This window comes from Sebastes umbrosus, chromosome 18, assembly GCF_015220745.1.
Source record: "Sebastes umbrosus isolate fSebUmb1 chromosome 18, fSebUmb1.pri, whole genome shotgun sequence".
NCBI lineage: Eukaryota > Metazoa > Chordata > Actinopteri > Perciformes > Sebastidae > Sebastes > Sebastes umbrosus.
This window is the reverse complement of record NC_051286.1, coordinates 8,349,221-8,371,218: the sequence shown is the minus strand read 5'-3', so window position 1 is coordinate 8,371,218 and position 21,998 is coordinate 8,349,221. Positions and strand designations below refer to the sequence as shown.

At 40.1% G+C, this 21,998-nt stretch overlaps 1 protein-coding gene across 1 annotated transcript in view; it reads left to right on the top strand.

Annotated features, from left to right (window-relative positions):
* Positions 1–21,998, top strand: part of scara5 (scavenger receptor class A, member 5 (putative)) — an 82,271-nt gene that overhangs the window by 8,321 nt on the left and 51,952 nt on the right. The window contains exon 3 of the mRNA XM_037751374.1: positions 1,400–1,528. Coding sequence (XP_037607302.1) covers positions 1,400–1,528 — 129 coding nt within the window. The remainder of the gene's footprint in view (positions 1–1,399; positions 1,529–21,998) is intronic.

Below are 21,998 nucleotides of genomic sequence, written 5' to 3'. Positions count from 1 at the left end.
AATCAAATTTACAGTTATAGTTAGGATTTAGCAATAGTTGCTGAGGAGAGTGGAGCTTTGCAAAGTATAGCCTACATTTAGAAAAATAACACTTTATATTGTCTTTGTAGTAGCTCTTGTTGCATTAATGTCCAGGTATGTAACACTTTGGGAACAGCCAGAACACCACGTGTTACTCAGTATTAAAGTGGCAAAACATACATTCATTTCTTTAACAGTGTTGAGGTAAATCACTTCCACACAACACACTTACGTGCTGGTGTCTGAAAACATTTTAAAAGTAATATCGCGTTCCTATCCCAATGACTGATGAAGGTTGTGACTCCAGAAACAACCTTTGGAAATCTCTTCATCCTCTAGACCTGAAGGGAATGTTCCCTCAACATCAACAGCCTAATCCTTGCCTCCTGCTAAGCTTTCACACACACACACACACACACACACACACACTTCCATCATACATAGACAGCGCTGTGTCAGTTTTATCAAGACTAATTCTCCAACATCTGTTTGACCCTGAGAGGAGTGTTAAGTGGTGACATGAATTATAGTAATAGCTCCTCGCTGAGTTTGTGTATTTTTGTGAATTCTGTTATATTTGTGCATCTATACTTGTGTGTATGTGTGTATCTACAGTGTGCTAGGAGGTAAATAACATGATTGTGCAACCCATTCTCACTCCCAACTTGTCAAATACCAACGTTTGGTCAGCTTAGGTACCCTTTAGCAACAGAATGTGACGAACCAGGCTTTCAACTAACTCCAATGTAAACCCACCAGCTGCGTTATTCGACGTTCGGAGCAAGTGATGTAGTATTAATAGCGTGAGAGTCCGTTCAGGGTGGTGGATGAGTCAAACAAACATAAGACTTTCAACCAGGAGACCGCTGTTCGTGTCCCACGTGAAACTAAAAGTAACGTTAATTTGTTTTGTCACTTAATTCATGTGTTGTGTGCACTGCAGTCATTACGTGTTTAGTGTACGATCTTACTTTGTGTTCACACAGTATTAGTCATTGTACCAGTAAATGTCAGGCTCTCTAATAAAAGCCTTTGGAGTTATTTGTTTTAGCTTCAACCACCAATCCTTTGCTTTTATGGACTTCATTTTTGCATCACGACTGAGCAAGTAACTGGAAAACATGAGCTTTGTTGTTGTGAACAGCCTCTTGCCTCACACACACACACACACACATTTATTAACAAGCTTTCAGAGACTTTGTTTTGTAGGAGGCAAACAAATCTTCAAACGGCATTAATAAACACCATGTTTATTCCAAAAGCCAGATTCCTCTTGCTGATTTATTCATTAGAGAACCTGGCATATTGTGAGTGCTACATATTTACTACTCTATTTGGACTTTTGTATTGTTTCTGACCCTTTCTTTGTCTTGGTCAGGTTCTGGTAAGCGTCGCAGGAAGCAGGATCAGTGCTGTTCTCACCTGAACTCCCTCTCAGCCATCAAGTACGCCATCGTCTCCCTCTACATCCTGGTTCTTCTCACCATCTTCGGACTCTGCCTGGCAGGTAGGGTGGGACTTGGTCTTCTATTAGCTGTATGTCTTTGACAATCGTAAAACACTTTTTTTTAATCCCCAGTGGGAATTTTGGTAGCTGGGGAGCTCCGAAAATACAAGAACAATTTCACTACTTTAGGATGCTTTTAAGGGCCCAACAAACATTTTAACAATAGTTGTTTATACGTTAGCCAACACAAAGTGAAAATTTAAGGAGTAAAATAAAGAAAGGTGGAAGGAAAGCAGAGTGTAGTACTGTTATGTACACATTGAGAAAAAGAGCATATCTTCCATCTTTTGTTCTCAGAGCTCAAGTTATGCAGATGACATCAGCCGTTCCTCAAGGTGGAATTGTAATGAAGGACACACACGTGCACGTATACACACATGACCCACAAAAACCCACTTATATTTAGTCTAAGGTAACACTCAGGGACGTGGTCTGAAACCTTACTCCCCTCTTAAACTGTCTGTTCTAGTTTAGCGTTGAGAGAACACACACTCACACAATAAATAAAAGATCATTTGAAGCATAAGCTAAACTTCAGTCACGTAAAAGTCCTGATGGTGATTTTACTGACTTTATGCACTTGACAATTTTACAGCCATAGCTGTTGAAAAGTTGGTAATGTATTGCTTCTATGCCAAAAGTAGCACAGATGAATGTATGTGTATAATGCAGCTTCACAATGTCCTGGGAGATTTTTCTAATCTGAATCATGAAATCAGTTTTCTAAGTGTGGCTCTGTGCACGTGTGAAAGGTTTAAACTTGATTCCTACGTGTGAAGTTGCGTATGTCACAGTAGTTTGGAAGCGTGACAAGCTTGACTTTCGAGACGGCAACATGAAAGAGGACAGAGGAGAGATAAAGCGTGACGGTGGCTGGTTCCTTTGTGCTGCATGGTTCCCATACTCCTCTTCAGCATGGCTGCGAGAGTACCAGGTTTCAATCTGCAGAGGAGTCCAACATACAGACTGGTTTACATGAGGGCTTCTCAGGGGGACGGAAAAAAACATGAGCTGGCATCACTACTGATTTTCTGGGAGATCAAGGCCATGATAATGTGGTCTGTAAAGGTTCAGCTTTCAGCGTTTAGCATCTCTTGACTGTAGATCAAGTCAAAACCAGTTGACTGCCAGAAAAGTACAGGAAGTGGGGTTAAATGATACTCTGTTTGGTGATTGGATTTAGCATTTTTAGCATGCAACCTAGAGACATTTAGCCCAAATTTGATGCATTTGGGGTTGTAGTACGTATACACTTGTAGTGCACTTTTACAGCAACAGTTTGAAGAAATAGTTGTATGTTAATGCACATGTATAATATATGCATTACATACTGGTACTGTCTTTGTACCACATTCAAACTATAGAGAGACGAAGTAACGCCCCTTCCGGTGGACCCCATGGAACCTTATTTTGGAAAAACGGTAGTCAACGGCGAGAGACAAATATTTTTTTGATCCTTGAATTACACCATGAATCACTCATATGATGTTTGTCAATTTAAAAGATAGTTTTGAAGAAGTTACAAGTTGAACTACATCTCTTGTCTCCTACAACATACTAGCTGCTGTTTTAAAGTTGACAAGAAGAGTGACTTTCAGGATGAGAACTAAAGAGTTGCGTTGGATTTAAAACTTGTGACTTCAGGCAAAAAGCTCCATATTTTAGCTTTGAACTGTTAAAGGACCAGAAACCGGCTATCAGTCTGACGAAGATTTAATATTTAATATTTCTGGGGTTCCGGTGTTATCTGGATATCTATCCAGATAACAGATATCTGGGCCAAGACTTCCTCTTCTGAGCGCCAGTCATTATTTACAGTACGATTAGCAACGTTAGATGTGAGACTGGAGGCGCCAATTTACACGCTAATTTTAAGCTAATAAAAAGCTGAATCGTCATGAGACGATAGCCGGTGGGTTCCCAGTTTCAGCCAATGCGTTCCGCCTCTCTTGCTCTCCACACCGAACCCATGCAACCAAAGCCTGCTCAAACGTGATTGGTCAATACTACTCACACTACGAACAGATGTTTTTGATACCAGAATTGTGTCCCGTTGCCTACAGATTCTGCATTCATACGCAGATATCTGTTTATTGAGATTAAAAGACCAGTGCTTTCCTCAAGAACCATTCACTGGTACATTATGTAATGAAGGAGAGAGAGTGGTCATCCACTTACCCACCAAAACATTTCCCTAGCTGTAAAAAAAACAAAAATGGAAACCACCCTCACTGACTTCCAAAGCTAGATTTGGTCTTCTAAACATTGCATGTCTCAGTGATTGGCACGAAATAAGTGAAACCGTAATGTGGAAAATTGGACTTGTGACTTGTGGAAATTAGCATTAGCCGTTGTTATTTCATATCAGTCGGTGTGTTTTAAACGGTGCTGTAATAAATTCCAGCGTTTTCAGAGCTTACACCGCTGCAGTTCCTCCTGGTTCATTTGGAAAAACCCTGGCGTGAAGCCACAGTAGCCTCATGGCCAGAGAAAGCTTTGGAGGTGTGTCAGACTTTATGGCTGTTACCTTCTGCGAACCCTGCTGTGGCCTCCTAGTAAATGTCAGCTGTGTTGTTATAGGAGAGGAAGACAAAGAGAGGCTGATAGAGACAGAGAGAGGAGGAAAGGAGTTGAACAATCAAGGAAGATAGAGATAGAAAGATAAGTGACAGACCCAGGGACAGGTTTAAGAGCTGCCTGGCTTCAGACCAACAGGATCCTGGAGGAATCGACTGCTCTAATCCTAATTTCATTTCAAGACTCTCCTCTCCCACTCTCGCCGCAACCACACGACTGATGCCCGTATTCCCAGGCACAGAGATGTAGTTAAGAGTTTGGAGCGGTTTCAACGTCGTCACAGAGGTATTTGGTTATTTAAGGCTTTTAGATGAGGTTGTTTTAGAGAAGCAATCAAACCGAGCTTTTCAACCGGCCTCTCTTAAATGAAATGCCGGCCATCCAAAAAGCTAAGTGGCTCCAGCGTAACTGCACGGGAGGCCCCTTCGCCGTGCACGCACAAACACGCTCGCAGCGGCTGCCAGTTTTCCGACGTGAACACCGATTCAACTCTTCACATTTGCTTTTTGTTTGAGTTCTCACTTGACTTTTAGTTTTCTTTCTTTTCCAGCTCTTACGCTGCCTCCTCTGGCTTTCTACCAACTTGCTCGGCCAGCGTCTCCCGTGCATTCAAACACATCCATATTTCATAGCTAGCAGGATCACAGAGCCTCGTTTTTGGCTTAAAAACATCTGCATTCATGGCAGGATAAGTATAATATAGGATTTTCTGTGTCAGCGCATCTGATCCTAAATCTTAGTTTTGGACAAGTGAAGGGGGGGAGAGAGTGATAAACAGAAACAGAGACAGATAAAAACCAGTGACGGAGGATGAAAAAGCCAGCTGAGGTCAAGAATCTTATCAGTCCATTATTTCTACAAGCTTATCTCCATACAGATAGGACAGAGCTCCAACAGCTCTGATCAGGAGCCTCAGTGGCAGCACAGAGATTGAATGCTCACATGTTCAATTCCCATGATAGCCAGTGTCTCAGCCTTGAGCCAGAAACCAGACTTTTATCATCTCAGAGGCGCCTGCTGCTGGAGAAGCTTTTGTCTTTGTCGTCATTTGTTTTGGCTGACACAGCTGAAGAGGAGGACCATTACTTAGGAGACATGCTTGGTCTTTTTAGCATTAAAACTGCACTAGACAACTGTGCATGTTGGCCGACCCAAATGGTGGCACGATTTAACTTTACTTCCCAGAAACCCTGTGGGCTGACCTGCATAAGTACCTGAGTGAGAACAGTGTTACTCCTTCCTCCCTGTTATTCAAACTCAGAGCAGCAGGCTTTCTCTTGACCTCTCATGAGCCGGACACGCTCAGGTCTGATTGAGCAGTTATTTATTCCTGCTGTCGATGCGCCGGCACACAGCCAGTTTCCACGCATCGTTTTCCTTCTTCAAGTCCTGTTGGCTCGTTACAGTTCAAGATCATATTGAATGGTGAAGCTGCTGACTGAGACAATTGGATTTTCCTCCATTTAGTTTGAATTACATTTACGTTACAGTTGTCAGAGGACATTTGCATAAGTTGACCCTTTCTCAACTTCTCCATTTTACAATGCCGAGTGACTTTTGCGTCTTGAATCCCGGTGGGAAGTGCCAGCATGCTATTTAAAGGTTCAGTTCACACTGAATGGCAGTGATCATTTCAGTAATTTAGTAAAATAATAACACACATTTTTAAAAGCTCTGACGAGTCTTCTCTAAGAGTAGCTGAATTGTTGCAAATTCATCTTGATTCAGTTTTTCTAATAGTCCCCAATATGTCCTACATAACATTGAAAGTCAGTTAGGTTCAGATTGAAATCAAAATAATTGGACACTTAAATGAGTATGTTTTGGCCTATACACTACAAATATATAATATAAAGTAATCTTAATTACTTATAACAATTTAGTGGTGTGAAAATATGAGGACAAAATATTACATCACACTCTTCCTTGGTTGCAAAGGGGAACAACTGTCCATTTTCACATCTCTCCATCGTTCATGCTCAAAGATAATCATCCAATCAGTAATCATGAACAACTATCTATAGTATCACTCTCTCTGAAACCAAAAGGCTGAGACAGAAACTTGTGACATGTTCTAGTGGATAGAGTTAAAGGTGGGAAGCTGGTTTTGTTGTCCCACAGAGCATTTGATTTTTAATGCTTTATTCTACAGTATCTGGCTGCGTTGCAGGAAACCACACCTCCTCTTGGTTGCTATTGATTGGTCCAAATCACATGCGATACTCTAAAAAGTTGAACTTTTCTCAACTTTCCTAAAAAGAAACCAGATGCAGAGTTTTTGTCTAAAGCTGGCACTTTTCTGTTATGTCTCCATTAACACAAATGCCAAAAGTATCGGCAGCAAAATAGAGTCCAGCTCTTTCTTAGAAAGTTCCTGAGCTCTTTCAGATGTTTTTTCTCAGAGTACGTCCAAATTATTACGCACTGTAAAACATTAGTGCATATACAGAGGGGCTAGGTGAGAGAGGTGTTGGACTGAACTATGTTTTTTTTTTTTATAATCGTACAGAAATAGATGTTTAATCGCTGAAATAAGTGTTTTCACATGTGGCTATACATGCCAGTAACTATCAAGTTTTATTATATTGATTGAATTGTGCAGTACGTCAGTAATATGTATTAGTCCTGCACCATAAAATAGGCAAACACGCAAAGGACGATCAACTTTAAATGAGGTTTAAGATTGAAATTAAAAACATAGTTTATATGTCAGGTAATTCTGAGGGTGTAGAGTAGCATGCAGAGCAGAACCCTTTTTAGAACTGTTCTCTAGCATTTTCCTCATATGGTGCGTTTAAAGACAACTCTGGAGTCCGTTAAATACTCCTAAATATAACTGCATTATTTCCTCATATTTCTTAGCATTTTGAGAAGAACCCTCCTTTCTCTGCAGAAGGCTGGGATGTTTTTTCCTTGCATTTTGGCCAGACATTGCTACAAATACCTTAGGCTACATCTGGAGTCAGTTCTCAGAATAACAGGTTGTGTAAAACACCCAACAAACACATCTAATAGCCAGCGATTGGGCCATATATGGCCTTGCAGACTGAGCTTGGGCTGATAACTGTCCTGGGTATTCTTAGGACAGGGGGTTTAAGGACATTTTATATGTGTGTTCCTGAGCTGGATGGAGCTCTAGTGGTATATTACTACCCTTAATCATACTGTTGGCACAATCATGCAAAATATGGAACAATGGTATAACTTTGGCCACAGTTAATTCAATGATTTATATCCACCTTCCATTTATAGAGTATATCCACAAAATAAAGTCTAGTATTCTACAGGTATGATTGAGGACAGTTATGTTTACAGAGTTATTTTCCTCCCACATGCTGCAGATCTTAAAGCGCTGCCTACATGCCTGTCTTCAACTTATACTGTACTGTAGGTGCAACTGAGTCATGTTTTCCAGCAAACATGCAGCTCGCAGGTTTGGCTCGGTGGTGTTTTTTTTCCTCCGCCAGTTAACTGCTGGAAAACATGATGATGATGGTGGCTGGTGGTGGGTTTGTTATTATTCTGTAAAGCTATGAAATCTCTGAGCTTGAGTTTGTGCCTTTCAGTGATAGGCAACAGGCATGTTATTGCCAAGCAGAACCAGGCAGTAGGCCGTGCTCGGCATTGAAACAGCTCAGGGTTATTTTGGTCTCTGGGCCTTTGTAGTAACTGGTGTTTGTTAACATGATTATTTTTTTGTTTTACATCAACTTTTCCTGCTACAGCAGAATTCAGTTTTTGCTGTAGCAGCAGTTGGTTTCAGCTAAACATCCCGTTGCTATAGCAACCACTACTGGCAGTGTTCCATAAAGAGCTAAAGTCATGACGTCACGTCCGAGCTAGCTTCCGTAAAGCCGGCCTCAGACTGCAGGAGGTTTGGGCCGATTTATTCTCAACTCATACCTCCTGACAATCGGAGGAACAATCTGGTCTGGGACCTTGGGCGGTACCGACGTTCAGCCCAGAATATCTGGTAACGTGAGGGGCTTAGAAGCAAAGAGACGAAACTCCGGTGCTTTTATGACAACAGCGCTGCCGCCATTTTGGACTGAAAACGCCAATGAGTCCATGGCCATGGATACATAAAGATACGTCTGTAAATCAGAGGATCATTTTTTTCAAGGTAAATCAACTTCCCAGTACAAACACTTAAATAACCCTCATTTGAATCATTATGTCCTAAAAGTTGTAAAGGTCACTAATAGCCAAATCCAGAGTTATTTTCCTCATCATAATGAAGTTGCATCAGACCCACGGGACTGCTCCGCCCTGCACACTCATATGACGTATCTGGTTCTGCCAGCTTCCTGCTAGCTGTATGCGGCTGTAATAATGGATATATTGGCTGTAATTCATCCCTTTTATTATCTTATAATACACCCATGGGATGTATGCTGTAAGCCTGTACCGTAGTGGATGTATTAACATTCCCAAACAATCGGCTATTGGCCAGTAGCTAGTAATGCTAGCAGAATTTAATGTAGTTGTGAGCCATTTACTAACACGCAGGGAAAAAGCACTGGACACAACCTCTTATACATCCATGGTCTGAGGTCTATTTGACATCTATTCTGGAGGTCCTTGACATGAAAAAGTTTGAGATTGCTCTCAAAATCTGTGTGCTGGTTTTTTCGCCCATGGACTCGTCTCTTCTGCCGAGCCGTGATGTTTAACCAGCGAAGGTCTAGGGCTTATGTGAAATTGTGTTTATTGGGGCTGAGGGCTTCACACTTTCAACCTTATTCAACCTGAACCTGAACCTCAGTTTTGAGCTGAAGATCAAAGTTTCACTAGTCCCCTCTTTGTCTTTTATTACTTTTTTATTTGTGGGACATGCTGTCTTTCCACATTTAGCGAATTCTGTATAGACCTATATATATATTTGGTCCAGGCCTGGAGGATATTTTTTGCTGCAGAGGATACTTGCTCTCCCATAAAAAACCCTCCAACTATTGGGTCTGTGGGACACTGGCGAGGCGGAGGACATCGACATACTTGACCATTAGAAAAACAGTGAGAGGCTAATTTTACCAAACCCACGACCTTTAGACTATTTCAGCTCCTTTGAGGTTATTTAAGAGAGCTCACACTTCATCACAACATGATACCAGATAAAAACCTGTCCTGAATGTAGACCAGATGTGTCTGGCTAAGTTTGTCTGTAGAAAAACTCTTCAGAGGGTAAATCTGACACCACAAAGTGCCACTCCAACGACTTTAAAGGGGAACTTAAACCACACCTTTGTGAAAACAATCAACATTTTTTGCTGCTGAAGATGAGGTGTTTCTGATCTCGGGTCTGTTTATGTTCGACACGGGTGAGAAATTCCTTCCCCAGACGCACATCGCCTGCAGGACAGTAAATCCTCCATCCCAGACGCAGAGCGTACGCCAGAAGAGACACTTACTCTTTCATGTCCACATGCAGAGACACATAGACCCTCACACATATGTTGAGATGGGCAAATAAAAACATGTGCACGCAAGAAGTATAATTATGAGACACAGAAACACAAGCCAATGCTGAAGTGCCTTAAACTTGCATTCTTTCTAACAGCCAGCAGGGGGCGACTCCTCTGGTTGCAGAAAGAAGTCTGATTGTATAGATGTCTATGAGAAAATGAGTCTACTTCTCACTTGATTTATTACCTCAGTAGACATTGTAAACATGAGTTTATGGTCTCAATTGCTAGTTTCAAGTCTTCTTCAATACAGCATGATGTTCATTTAGTGAATTATGGTCCCATTTAGAGTCAAATACACCATAAAGCAGGGGATGCTTTAGGGCGTGGCTACCTTGTGATTGACAGGTCGCTACCACGGCGTTATCCGGTCTGGGAGTTGAACGTGTTTTCATCTTACAACTTAAAACCCTTTCACAGTGTGTTTTTAGTTCATGAAAGTTAATTAAAACCTTGTGGGTCTTCTAAAAATGTTTTATTCAGCGGTTGTACTTAGCTCCACCCTCTCGTGTCACTTCTGGTTGCAAAACAACAAGATGGCTACGGCCATATATCGAACTTCAAAACTGTAGTCCACAAACCAACGGATTACGTCACGGTGACTACGTTCATTAAACAGTCTCTCAAACATTTGATTATACACACAATCATCACATATATGTACACAAACAGCCTACATTTGCATACTGACATGTACACAACACATACACACACACACACACACACACACACACTCATTCGCACAGACACAAGAGCACACACACACAGTTATTTATACACACAGACTCAGACACAGACACATATTCAGAGACATGCACAGCCACAAACCACATGCATGACTGGCGCTACATACACACACGTACTGTATGTCACATATACGAACAGTCCCGGGGCCCCTAAATTGACTCTGAGAACATAAAGCCTTTTCTAACGAGTTTCTGCACTGTGGTCATGGTTCTTTCTGTAGAAAAGAGTCTGGAGGGGATCCAACGTTCCCAGTAGGAGTCCCATCATAGGAGGAACACACACACACACACACACACACACACACACACACACAGAAACATACAGAGAAAAGTCAGTCCTTCATTCTTCAACCAGAGAGATCCCAAAAGTCAGTGGACAGCCTCATTCAAGCAGTCAGAGTCAAACAGGCCATTAACATGTCAAGACTAATTGGACCTCTCTCTCTCTCTCTCTCTCTCTCTCTCTCTCTCTCTGTCTCTCTGTGTTTCTTCAGTGTTGTAAAGAATTGTTGTAGTGTCTTCTGTGAGACAGAAAACTTTGCACTCTACAGAAATATTGCAATAGTTAGAGCAAGTGGTGTCACATGCATCATGCAACGTTTGTCTTGTTTTTTGGTGTCATCTTCAGCATGGAACATGGGCAACATTACTGAGTAATTACTGAGTAGAGAACAACAACAACTCGCCCAAATGTATCCTCATACAACAGTTCGTATGAGTTTTTACGAAAAGTTATTCCTCATTCTTCTGTGCATTTTCCTATGAATGTCCAGCTATTTCCGCTTCAGTCTTTTCAAAATAAAACTACTTAGTTAGGTTTAGGAAAAGATTGTGGTCTGGGTTAAAATAACTCCAGAAGTGGCGTATCTTAAGTACGGAAGTTACGTGACAAATAAATCAACCTAGACTTCTGGTTTCACACGGGACACGAACACCGGTCTCCTGGGCGAAACTCTGGTGTTTTTTTGACCCATCTATCCACCCCGACCTCCTCTCTACGCGGCATTTGTCGCTCTTTATACTTCCTGGTTCACAATTACGTGGATTACATACAAATCGATTTTGTTTTATATATATATACAGTTACAGTGCATTACTTTTCGCAGGTAAAGCTACAAATAGTGTATAGAACAGAACAGCCTGACTCGCCATATTCTAATAAATCTATCAAATACTATTTTATGAGGATGTGGATCGTTCATATTCTGCGTTCGTCCGATTGTTCAAGACTTTGTTTTCTTTAGTCCAGCTGAAAGCTCATTAACGAATTCACATTTTGTTTTTTTGTGACTTTGAAAATGTTTGATTGATTGCTGAGGTTTTCACGGTTTTCTCGAAGATACTCGAGAAAAACATGTCACGCTGTTGTTTTTAGATTTTTAACACAATCGGCGTAGCTTCGTGGATGAATGGATCAGTCCACAACTTTGGTCCAGACTGAAATATCTCGGCAACTATTGAATGGATTGTCATTACATGTGATTCAGACATTTGTGTCCCTCTCAGGATGAATTGCAATAATTGGTGATCCCCTGACGTTTCAGCTAACGCCATTATCAGGTCAAAAAATGTATATGTCCAATACTTTTTTCAATCATTTCTACAAAAACAAAGTGGAACAAAAAGTGATGATTCTCCATGATTAGATATTCATAAATATCCCCTATGGCTCGATTTCTCTCCTTAATAATAATAATAACACTTTATCATACCCAGCTGACACCTTTGATATGAAAAGAATAAGCTGTAAACATGCAGAGCTACACACATTCAGTTCGGCTTCAAGCCAAATAAGTTCATGAGATGCAGTAAAGAGGAACACTGCAGCGCGTAAATAACTCCAACACAAATAAAAACAGCAAGCATCACTGATGTAGCTCTCCATAAACAGCTACAGTGTTTTTTAATCTGCATGAGAGGAGGGTTGAAGCTTCAGGGGTTTAAAGAGCGCCATTGCAGGCGCCTAAATTAGTTGTTTTTTAGCAGCCTAATTAAGCAACAACAGAGTCTGGACTGAGCTCAAGTCTGGTACACACACACAAACACATCTAGTGCTGTATAGCTCAGTGAAGTCCAGAGAAACATACAATGCAAAATTATCAGCGCTGGCACCTCAGTGTTTAGTGGTTGTTAGTTTCCAACTGTGCTCGGTGGGACGACAACTTGAAACAGAAGAATGAAGTCGACGTTTGAATTCATGCTGCTCTCTGTAGCTGCTGTAAAACAACATATAGTGAGAGAAATATGTCATATAATGACAGTAAACTATGATGCGTTGATTGACCACTATTCTTACATTCATACTGTACTCTATCAATTTGCAGATTGACCTGTGAATATGAAATATTATAGATTGCATAAATTGTGTATCACTGTAAAGCTGAGCCTCTTGTGGATCCAATGAGTCCAACTGTTAGTCTCCATAGTAGACATTTTTATTGTAGTGAGATATATTGTGACATATTGTGAAACCCAACCTCACTGTATAAGATGACCTGTGGTGACCTCGAGGATAATCACAGCCTCATGAAACTTTACAACCACAAACTAGAGACCTAGAGCATTCAGAGGATGTATGGATTTCCTAGGTAGACTGACAATAAGGGGGTTTCTGAGCAGTTTACACAACAGAAGTGCTCGCCATCCAATCTCCGAAAAATGAAATTCTTGCAGAAATTTGAAAAGTTTTTGAAACCAAATCACAGGATGGCTTTTTCTATGGTGTTCCTCAAGGTCTTGGTGTCTTAATGTGGTATTTTGGAGGGATTATTGATAATTTTTTATCAATTCTCAAGTCGAAAAAAATGGTTAAATTTAGCACCAAATCTGATTTATGATAAGAACAACTTGACACACAGTACTGAGCTGCATCTCAAATTAATCTTCAGGTTCTCAGCTTTCAGATCATGTACACCACTTCTATGTGACATCTACTGTTGATCTGCTATCTCCCCCTAAAGACCCCCGACCCCCTTAAGGGGTGGAAAAGGTTAATCACTGAGGGCAAAAGCCTGTTAGGTTTAATGGCTGAAATGGCCCATGAAACCAAACATTTTTACTACTTTGTTTGCATTTACTTATAGATATGTGTATTTTGTGTTTTCTAAGATTACTGATGTTAACAAACCTTTCACAGCATAGAAAACCTTAATAACTTTAGTTTTTCCATGTTGGTTCATGTATCAAAAGACCATCAAGTCAATCAGTTAAGGATTCAAAGCAGGTTAAAATCCTGTGTTTTCATTTTTGGTGTCAGAATTATATTTTTAAATCAACCAGTAAAACATCTTGATAATATGCAGTTTGGCTTTTATGGCATTTAATAATTGAAATGCAGGTAGTGAGAGGGACTTTAAACTGTGGTATTAGAGGTGAAAGTCAGGTGATCCATTCATCTAAATCCCCCCAACGTCACACTCCAGGAAACACACAGACACCCCAACAAGAGGCAGAAAACAGGTACTTCTATTGTACACACACACACACACACACACACGCCTATTAAGTCATTCAGCCTCTCACAGCGAGAGCCTCACTTTGATGTCTGCCACATCAGACAGGGTCCACGCTTAGCAATCAAACAAAACCCCCGCCGCTGCCGCCGCCACCACCGCTGTCACTTCACTCGGACATTCCTGCAGCTGAGTTACAGCTGGCTGAACTTCACACACACACAACCTCCACCATGACTTCAGAGTGTAGAGACGTTGTTGTTTAACCCTCCATACAAATGACCAAATAAACAGAGAAATTATGCTTCTTCCTCCGCAACATCTGCCACGTTGAATGTGCACTTTAAACATTTCAGCCAGTTTTAATAAACTAAAATTCAACAGCTCTGTTTAGGAAATATATTTACATTACATTTAGTGTAATTCTGTGGTTTATTAGTGATGTTTACCGTATGTAACCGCAGCTGCAGAGCCGGGGCGATGAGCAGGCATTAACCCATGACAGCAGTTATATATATGAGTGGGTTGCATGCAGCGGAGTGAGCCTGGGTTCATGACCTCATGCCAAACATGTGGTCTGTGTGATAATGGTACCAAACCCAGTGAAACCCAACAAAATAGCTTTGATCAGCTTTCTTCAGATGGAGCCATATTGTAGAAAATAACAAAAACATAAATACATCACTGTCAAATTAATTGAATTCCTCGTTTATATTAGCGGGAAACCAAAGAGATCATATTCCCGGTGGCTGTCAGATTGTATGTGACACCAGCGGTTTACCAAAATTAAGAACACATTTCCCATAAAACCTGTCTTCGCCCTCCCCCTTCTTGATGTCTTTGTCTTTTACTGAAGAGGATAAACTCGTGACATGTTACTTTTTCATTGGCCTTTTGCTCGAGAATAACGGCACCCTCTTGCTGTTTACTGCTGTAAAAGAATCCAGCACATTTCCTGCCAAAGTCGTCTCAGTGAGACACAAGATGTGACAAAAAACAAAATATTTTTCACCCTTAAAAAGTGAGAACCTTTCATCTGAATTTCAATATGACTAAAGCTATATTAATTCATAATTGATATATTAACAAGCCAAAAAATCCACAGTGTAATAAAGTTGTTATGGCTATCATGTTAGCAAATGATTGCCTATAAATGTATTTCTCAATGTTGTTGCGTATTTGTCCATCTAATGATTGTAAGTCCAAAATTTGCTCTGTTTTGGTCTCCACCAGTTCATATCTGGCTCTTTGTAGCCTCCAAATGTTTGACTTAATCCGTCATCTAGTGGCTAACTAGTGATTTTGGAGTTGGGCAGGTAGCATAAAGTGATTAGCACTTTTTTTTGTACTGAAAGGTACAGTGTGTAGGATTTGGTATCTAGTGGTGTGGTTGCAGATTGCAACCAACTGAGTACCCCTCCGCTAACTCCTCTCTTTCCAAGACTGCGGTAACATGAGCCGTTGAGTTCGCTTCGCTCAGAGGCCATCCTTACCATAATAATACAACTTTAGGAGCAGCGGAAGTCAGACGGCGGCTGGCGGTACCACGGTTTTGCACTCTGCGGCTCACGTTACTGCAGATTCACAAGCGTGTTGGAACTACGGTGGCCTTCAGGTAACGTAAAAACACACTCTCGCTAGAGCCAGCGTTTGGTTTTTCCATTCTGAGCTACTGTAGAAACATGGCGGACTCTGTGAAGAGGACCCGCTCCCTATGTAGATATGAAGGGCTCATTCTAAGCTAACGAAAACACAACAGTTTTTAGTTTCAGGTGATTATACACTAATGAAAACATAGTTCTGAATATTATTTTCCATTTCTGCTAATAGATCCCCCAAAATGCTACACACTGGTCCTTGAAAACAGGGTTATGAACAACAATACTTAAACGTATAGTAGATTTTTGGACCACAACACCAAAACAATGAGCTAAAGGAGGCTAAAAAGTCCTGTGTTTAGGCAACAATTTGCTGTGGGTTCATCACAAACTCCTTTGACATTACCATACTGTATACATACACACATACCTAATGTATTGTTTTTATGAATGATAATTAATGTAGTTTTGAACCTATAGATTTTTTGTATCTGCTGTATCATGTTACAGAAAACTATGCAGAGAGAGAACCAAACAGCTACCAAATTTCTGGTGCTCACATTGGTCACATATGCTAAGAAAGTGTGAGTCCAACATCTTATCATACTCATCATACTCAAATAATAAGCAGTACACATGCAGATATGCTTCAAGCCAAATAAGGTCATGAGAGAGCGACAGACAAATTACTTCCTGTTTAATAATGTATATCTGGTGTCCCTCTGGTTCCCGGTCCAGACCTACAATAAAAACAAACAATCAGCACTAAACAATCAAAGTACATTCTTCCTCTGCAGCTGGACTGCTGGAGCGAGACGGTGTGTGTTGTGTTGTGTCTGTTCTGGTTTGTAGTTTAGTGTCCAATATGTGGTATGATTGTTTTATTTTGATAATCGACCGCAGTTGATTGCTAAGCAGTTTCCTCCAAGCTGTTTCAGATTCAACACAGACAGGGCTGTGAGCAGGAAACACTGATTTCCATTCACTGATATATAAGATGTGACATTTCTCCCAGCTGTCAAGTTAACCCGATGTGAACTACTAAGAAGATTTATATAGAATCTCATTCAAATGTTTTCATTTATTGTTTGTGTTGAAATTGTAAATTGTGTCCAAAAAGATACTTCCAGTCCACAGTTGTACAAGCTAGATTTAGATTGATTACAGTATATATGCTTGTTTAAGACAAGATAACATTACAGACATTACAAATAGTGCAGAGAAATACATACTGAATGGATATATATAATGATTATGTACAGTATGTACATATTATAGTATAGTATAGTATACATCTTTTTTGTATTACTTTCATTGTATGCAAATTATTACGCAATAATGTCACACGTGCAAATCAGCACATGGCATATGCTACACTGATTATCGACTTTAAGTGGAATCATGATGATTAGTGATTCCTAAAATGTAATTAAAATCAAAATAAGTTATTAAGATTTTTGTTTTATTAGTGTGTCTGATGTAGTACAAAACAGAGGATCCCAGCTAATTTTATTGGACATAAAACGTACTATTATCTGTGTAATTTTGCATACATATGCCACATTTTGATATACATATGGAAAGTAGCAAATATTCTCATTAATATTGCAATGTTGTTTTCAGCCTATCACCCAGCCTAGTAGTGTTCCATTCTTTCCTATTATTATTTTTGTTCTTCCTTTGCTATATAATATTCTTATTTAGGCTACTGCTGCAATAATTCAATTACGGATATACAATTTAGCCTTTTGCTCTCAACCATTGTAAAGTGACCTGATGGCTGCCTTTTGATGTGATCTCAAAGAAAGCAGGTTGTTGCCTGTCGGCTTTTTAAGATCCTGTAATTTCATTCTCATTCACTGCTGGAAGACTTTCAGGTCTGCAGTTCACAAAAAGACTCTTTCTTCTTTATTTCCTTCCCTCCTTCCTGCCGCTGGCATCCCCTCAAAGTGAAGTGGGATGTTGGTCAGTTTCTGTCTGGTTGAAAGTGACTGGTATCGCTTTGTGTCTCTCACTTACACACAAACACATGAAAACACAGTGATGTGACAGATGCGGTGTCCACATCTGACTTTATTCTTATTATTATTATTAGAGGGATATTGAAAAATGGTTGCCATAAAAATGTGAGACAGCTGGTGTGTGTCCATTACAAACACAGAGCAGACACACACATGGTAAATTGGCTATTTTTAACTGAGAACCAGCTGTTTTAATATATGTAATATTTCCTCCCAGGTCAGATCACTTTCACCTCTGGCCGGTCAATTATTAAACCTGCCCTGAAGTGGATTCAGAGTTACATTACATTGTCTGTGAATGTTGAAGTCGTTTCAGCTATTTTACAGAGAAATGTGAAGTTGTTCAGGAATTGTGCAGGAATTACTACTGTCTCGCCTGCCGTTACTAAGCAACCAAAACCTGCACGCTGCGATGACGATGATGAAGTTGCGGTTATTTAGCGGTGAACACCTCACTGACTAAACAAAGTAAAAACAAAGATAAGTGGATTTCCAGCATTGTAAATCCTTTAGCTTTACTGCTCGATATGTCTGTCAAGTCGGCTGACCTTTCAACCGGATGTTGTGACGTTCTTGGACAGAAAGGTTGAAGTAGTATGATGTAAATGTAGATGAGTAGTCCTGCACTAAAAGGATTAACTTACCCTCCATATATTTACCACAGACTGATATTTATGGAAGAAAGAAAAGCTATCTGTCGGCTGTGATAGGTTGTTCCTCGTCATGTGACATGCAGTGCGCGCTGCAGCGTTCCAAGAGTTTAACAAATTTTGTCTTGGGGCGCAGCCGTCGTGCCCCGAAAAATAGGCGCTTGGGGACGCTTACGCGCCACGACGGCATCGCTCCCGCGTTTGTAAATTTAATCTCAGAGAATTTTGGGAATAGTTTTTTTCTTACAAATGCATGACTTTATAATCTCAGAGAACTTCTCTTCGTTTTTTTTTTGTAATTTTCTTGTTATGACTTTACATCTCGCAAATTTCAGATTTTTTTCTCATGAATTTGCCACTTTAATCTCAGAGGGTATCCAATTTTTTCTCTTGTAAATTTGCAGCTTTAATCTTGGAAATTCTTAGGTTTTTTTCCAAAATATTACCCTCCTCCCAGGCTCCGTAATTACTTTTTACCTACAATGGCCCTAATATGCTGTTGTAGTAAACAACAACGTAGACCTCATAGAACAATATATTGGTGAGAGAAAGATAAATCCAAGGAGTCACTAGATGATAAAAGTTTGGAACAACCAACCCAATCAACATGCCAAGATTTTAATCAACATTTTAGCAACAGCCAAGCACAATGTTTCAGTCTTGATCAGCCCATAAAACTGCCTCCGTCCTGTCTTCTGTCCAAGTTTTAACACCTGATTCCTGTTTTGTTCAGACGGGTCATTCCAGGTACTTCGTGAACTCCAGACTCAACACACGAGTTTGTTCTGGCTTTTTATTGTCTCTGTGTCTGGGTCGGGTAACTGGAAGGTCACGGCGTGTTTGCAGAAGCTTGATTCCAACAAGATGTTATGGTTAATGACAGGTCAAAAACATCTCTGTCAGTCACTTATCCTTTAAGATGAATGTCTGTGCGAAGGTCAACATCACAGGAGGCCGGTCGAGGCTCTGAAGTTGTGTCACAAATCTTATCAGGCGTGTCTGGCTCCTTCATGGAGGTTGACTGATGAAAGACCTGTGAAACAAACAATGGGGTTTGCCCAATTATGCTTCTCCATTGAGGTGTTTTCCCTGGTTAAACCATGAATTGTATAAGCGTAGGGGCTTGATTTGTACAGTAGTTGAGCTACTAGATGATGGATAAATGGATATATAATCAAAGTAGTCAGGTTTATGTTCTCTCACTCATTTTGTGAGCCACAGTTGTGGTGAGGTCATGGTTTGCACTGAGAATGGCTTTTCTAGGTCACAAAGAAGAATAGCCTACTTTCAAACACTTCATCTTCATTTCAATGTTAGCAAACAAACACTACCACACACAAAGAAGCTCAATCTGACCAGTCAAAGTTAGTGTGGTCTGACATGTTTCAGGAGGTTCTCGTCAGCTACTGTGGGATTGTTTACAATCTGATCTGCAACATTAAGAACAATAATTTAGCCTTTTATATGAAGTGTAACAAACAGGCAATAGGAAAAACATTTCTTGTAATTAAGGCTGGTTTTCATATAAACTTGACGCATTCAGCAAACTTATCGTAAGAGTAAAACTCAAAATCTGATTCGGTATACTTGTGTCCTATTCTACAATACAACAATGCAGCTTGACATGAAGTTCTTCATCTAAAAGTACAATGCCCACGTTGCTCATGCTGGGTATGCATTAACAATTTGTTTGAGCAAGGTCCAACATGATGATATGTCTATTTTTATTGGTGGTTGCTAAGTGGAATGACTATGTATTCATTAGTGTATGATCATCTGAATCTAAGAATTGTTGTTTTCGTTAACTAAGAATGAGCCCTTCATACAGTAGCCCAGAACAGACAAACCAAACACTGACTCTAGAGAGAGCCTTTCACGTTTTAACGTTACCTGAAGGCCACCGTAGTTCTCCAACACGCTTGTGAAACTGCAGTAACGTGGGTCGCAGAGTGCAAAACCGTGGTACTGCCAGCCGCCATCTGACTTCCGCTGCTCCTAAAGTAGTGTTATTATGGTAAGGATGACCTCTTAGTGAGGCAGACGGCGTTACCACTGTTTTGCACTAAGCGGCTCACGTTACCGCAGTCTTGGAAAGGGAGGAGTGAGCGGAGGGGTACTCAGTTGGTTGCAATCTGCAACCACACCACTAGATGCCGCCAAAACCCTACACTGTACCGTTAAACCAGAAACGAAATGGACTTTATATCCTGACACAGAATCCATGAGTCCATTCTTAATTACAAAGATTATTTTTGTAATTAATAGTCTGTGAAAACGTTTTGTGAACAACAATATTTCGAGAATAAAGTCATAATATTTTTAGAAAGTCATAATGATTCTATAAAAAGTTGTAATATTTTGAGAACAAGTCACATTGTAATATTTCAAAAAGAAGTTATATTTTGAGAATAAAGTCATAATATTCCATGCATGTGCAGTACCGGACCCTCACACACATGAGTAGATTCAATTCAAGTCACACACACCCTTACAGCTATATGTGAACTTTACACCTCCAGCCCTCCAGGAGGGTATGTTCTTGTAGTTTGGGATTTATTTGAAATCATTGTAGGCCTGTAAGGCCAACTGACATATTATAGTCTATGATATTGAGCTAAACAAATAAACCTGACTTGACAGGTTTATAATGGCAGGATCCTTTAAAGCGAAATGAAGCTGCTTCCTTTCTTTGGTAACACACACACACACATGCAAACACATATGCACGGACACTTCCTCTCAAGTAACTTTATTAAAAAGCCTGTGAGAGCTAAACAGGGAGATTAGTAACCATGGGTGCCGGGCCTGGCGGCAGAGCACCGCAGGACATTTGACATTTTTAACACGACACAGGGATCATAAAGACATGTAATTTAGAGGGACAGACAGGTTAAGAATAAAGCTATTTACTTACACACAACCATTACACCATATCCTGTTCTTTCTAATTAACAGAGAACAAGCAAGAATGTGTGTAAATTGAAACATGTACAGACCCCCACCACATTCATACTGATGACATAGAGTACAAACCTAATTTAATTAGATTAGAAGAAACCTTAATGACCCCAACAGGAAATGAAGTCATACTTTAACATCAGAAAACAACTTCAAAGAAACGCCGGATGAATATAAAGCATATGGAGTTTATGAAACAACATGAAAGGAAATTAACATGAGAAAATTGTCAACTTAAAGAGATATCATTAAAACAGAAATATGGTGACGAGTGAGCTTGTAAAGTAACAAAGACGTTGTTTATTACTGTTACTGCATCAAACTGTTACTGCAGCTGCCATTAGAAGTATAACATAAGACAGTATACATAAATACATAAATATATTATCAAGAGACCAACCAATAAACCAAAGACAGAAGACAAATTAACAACTTTGCAAATTTAGAAACATATATATATACAGTATTTGCAAGGAACAAAGGAATTTTGAAAAGTGAAGCCAATGCTGAAGTGCCTTACACTTGCATTCTTTCTAACAGCCAGCAGGTGGCGACTCCTCTGGTTGCAAAAAGAAGTCTGATTGTATAAAAGTCTATGAGAAAATGAGCCTACTTCTCACTTGATTCCTCAGTAAACATTGTAAACATGAGTTTATGGTCTCAATCGCTAGTTTCAAGTCTTCTTCAATACAGCATGATGTTCATTTAGTAAATGATGGTCCCATTTAGAGTCAAATAGATCATAAAGCAGGGGATGCTTTAGGGCGTGGCTACCTTGTGATTGACAGGTTGCTACCACGGCGTTGTCCGGTCTGGGAGTTGAACGTGTTTTTGTGTTTTATAACCATTTTGGTCATTTAAAAATGTTTTATTCAGCGTTTAGTTGTACTTAGCTCCACCCTTACATGTCACTTCTGGTTCCAAAAAACCAAGATGGTGAAGGAAAAAATGCCGAACTCAAGGCTTCAAAACGGCCACAGACCAATGGGTGATGTCTTGGTGACTA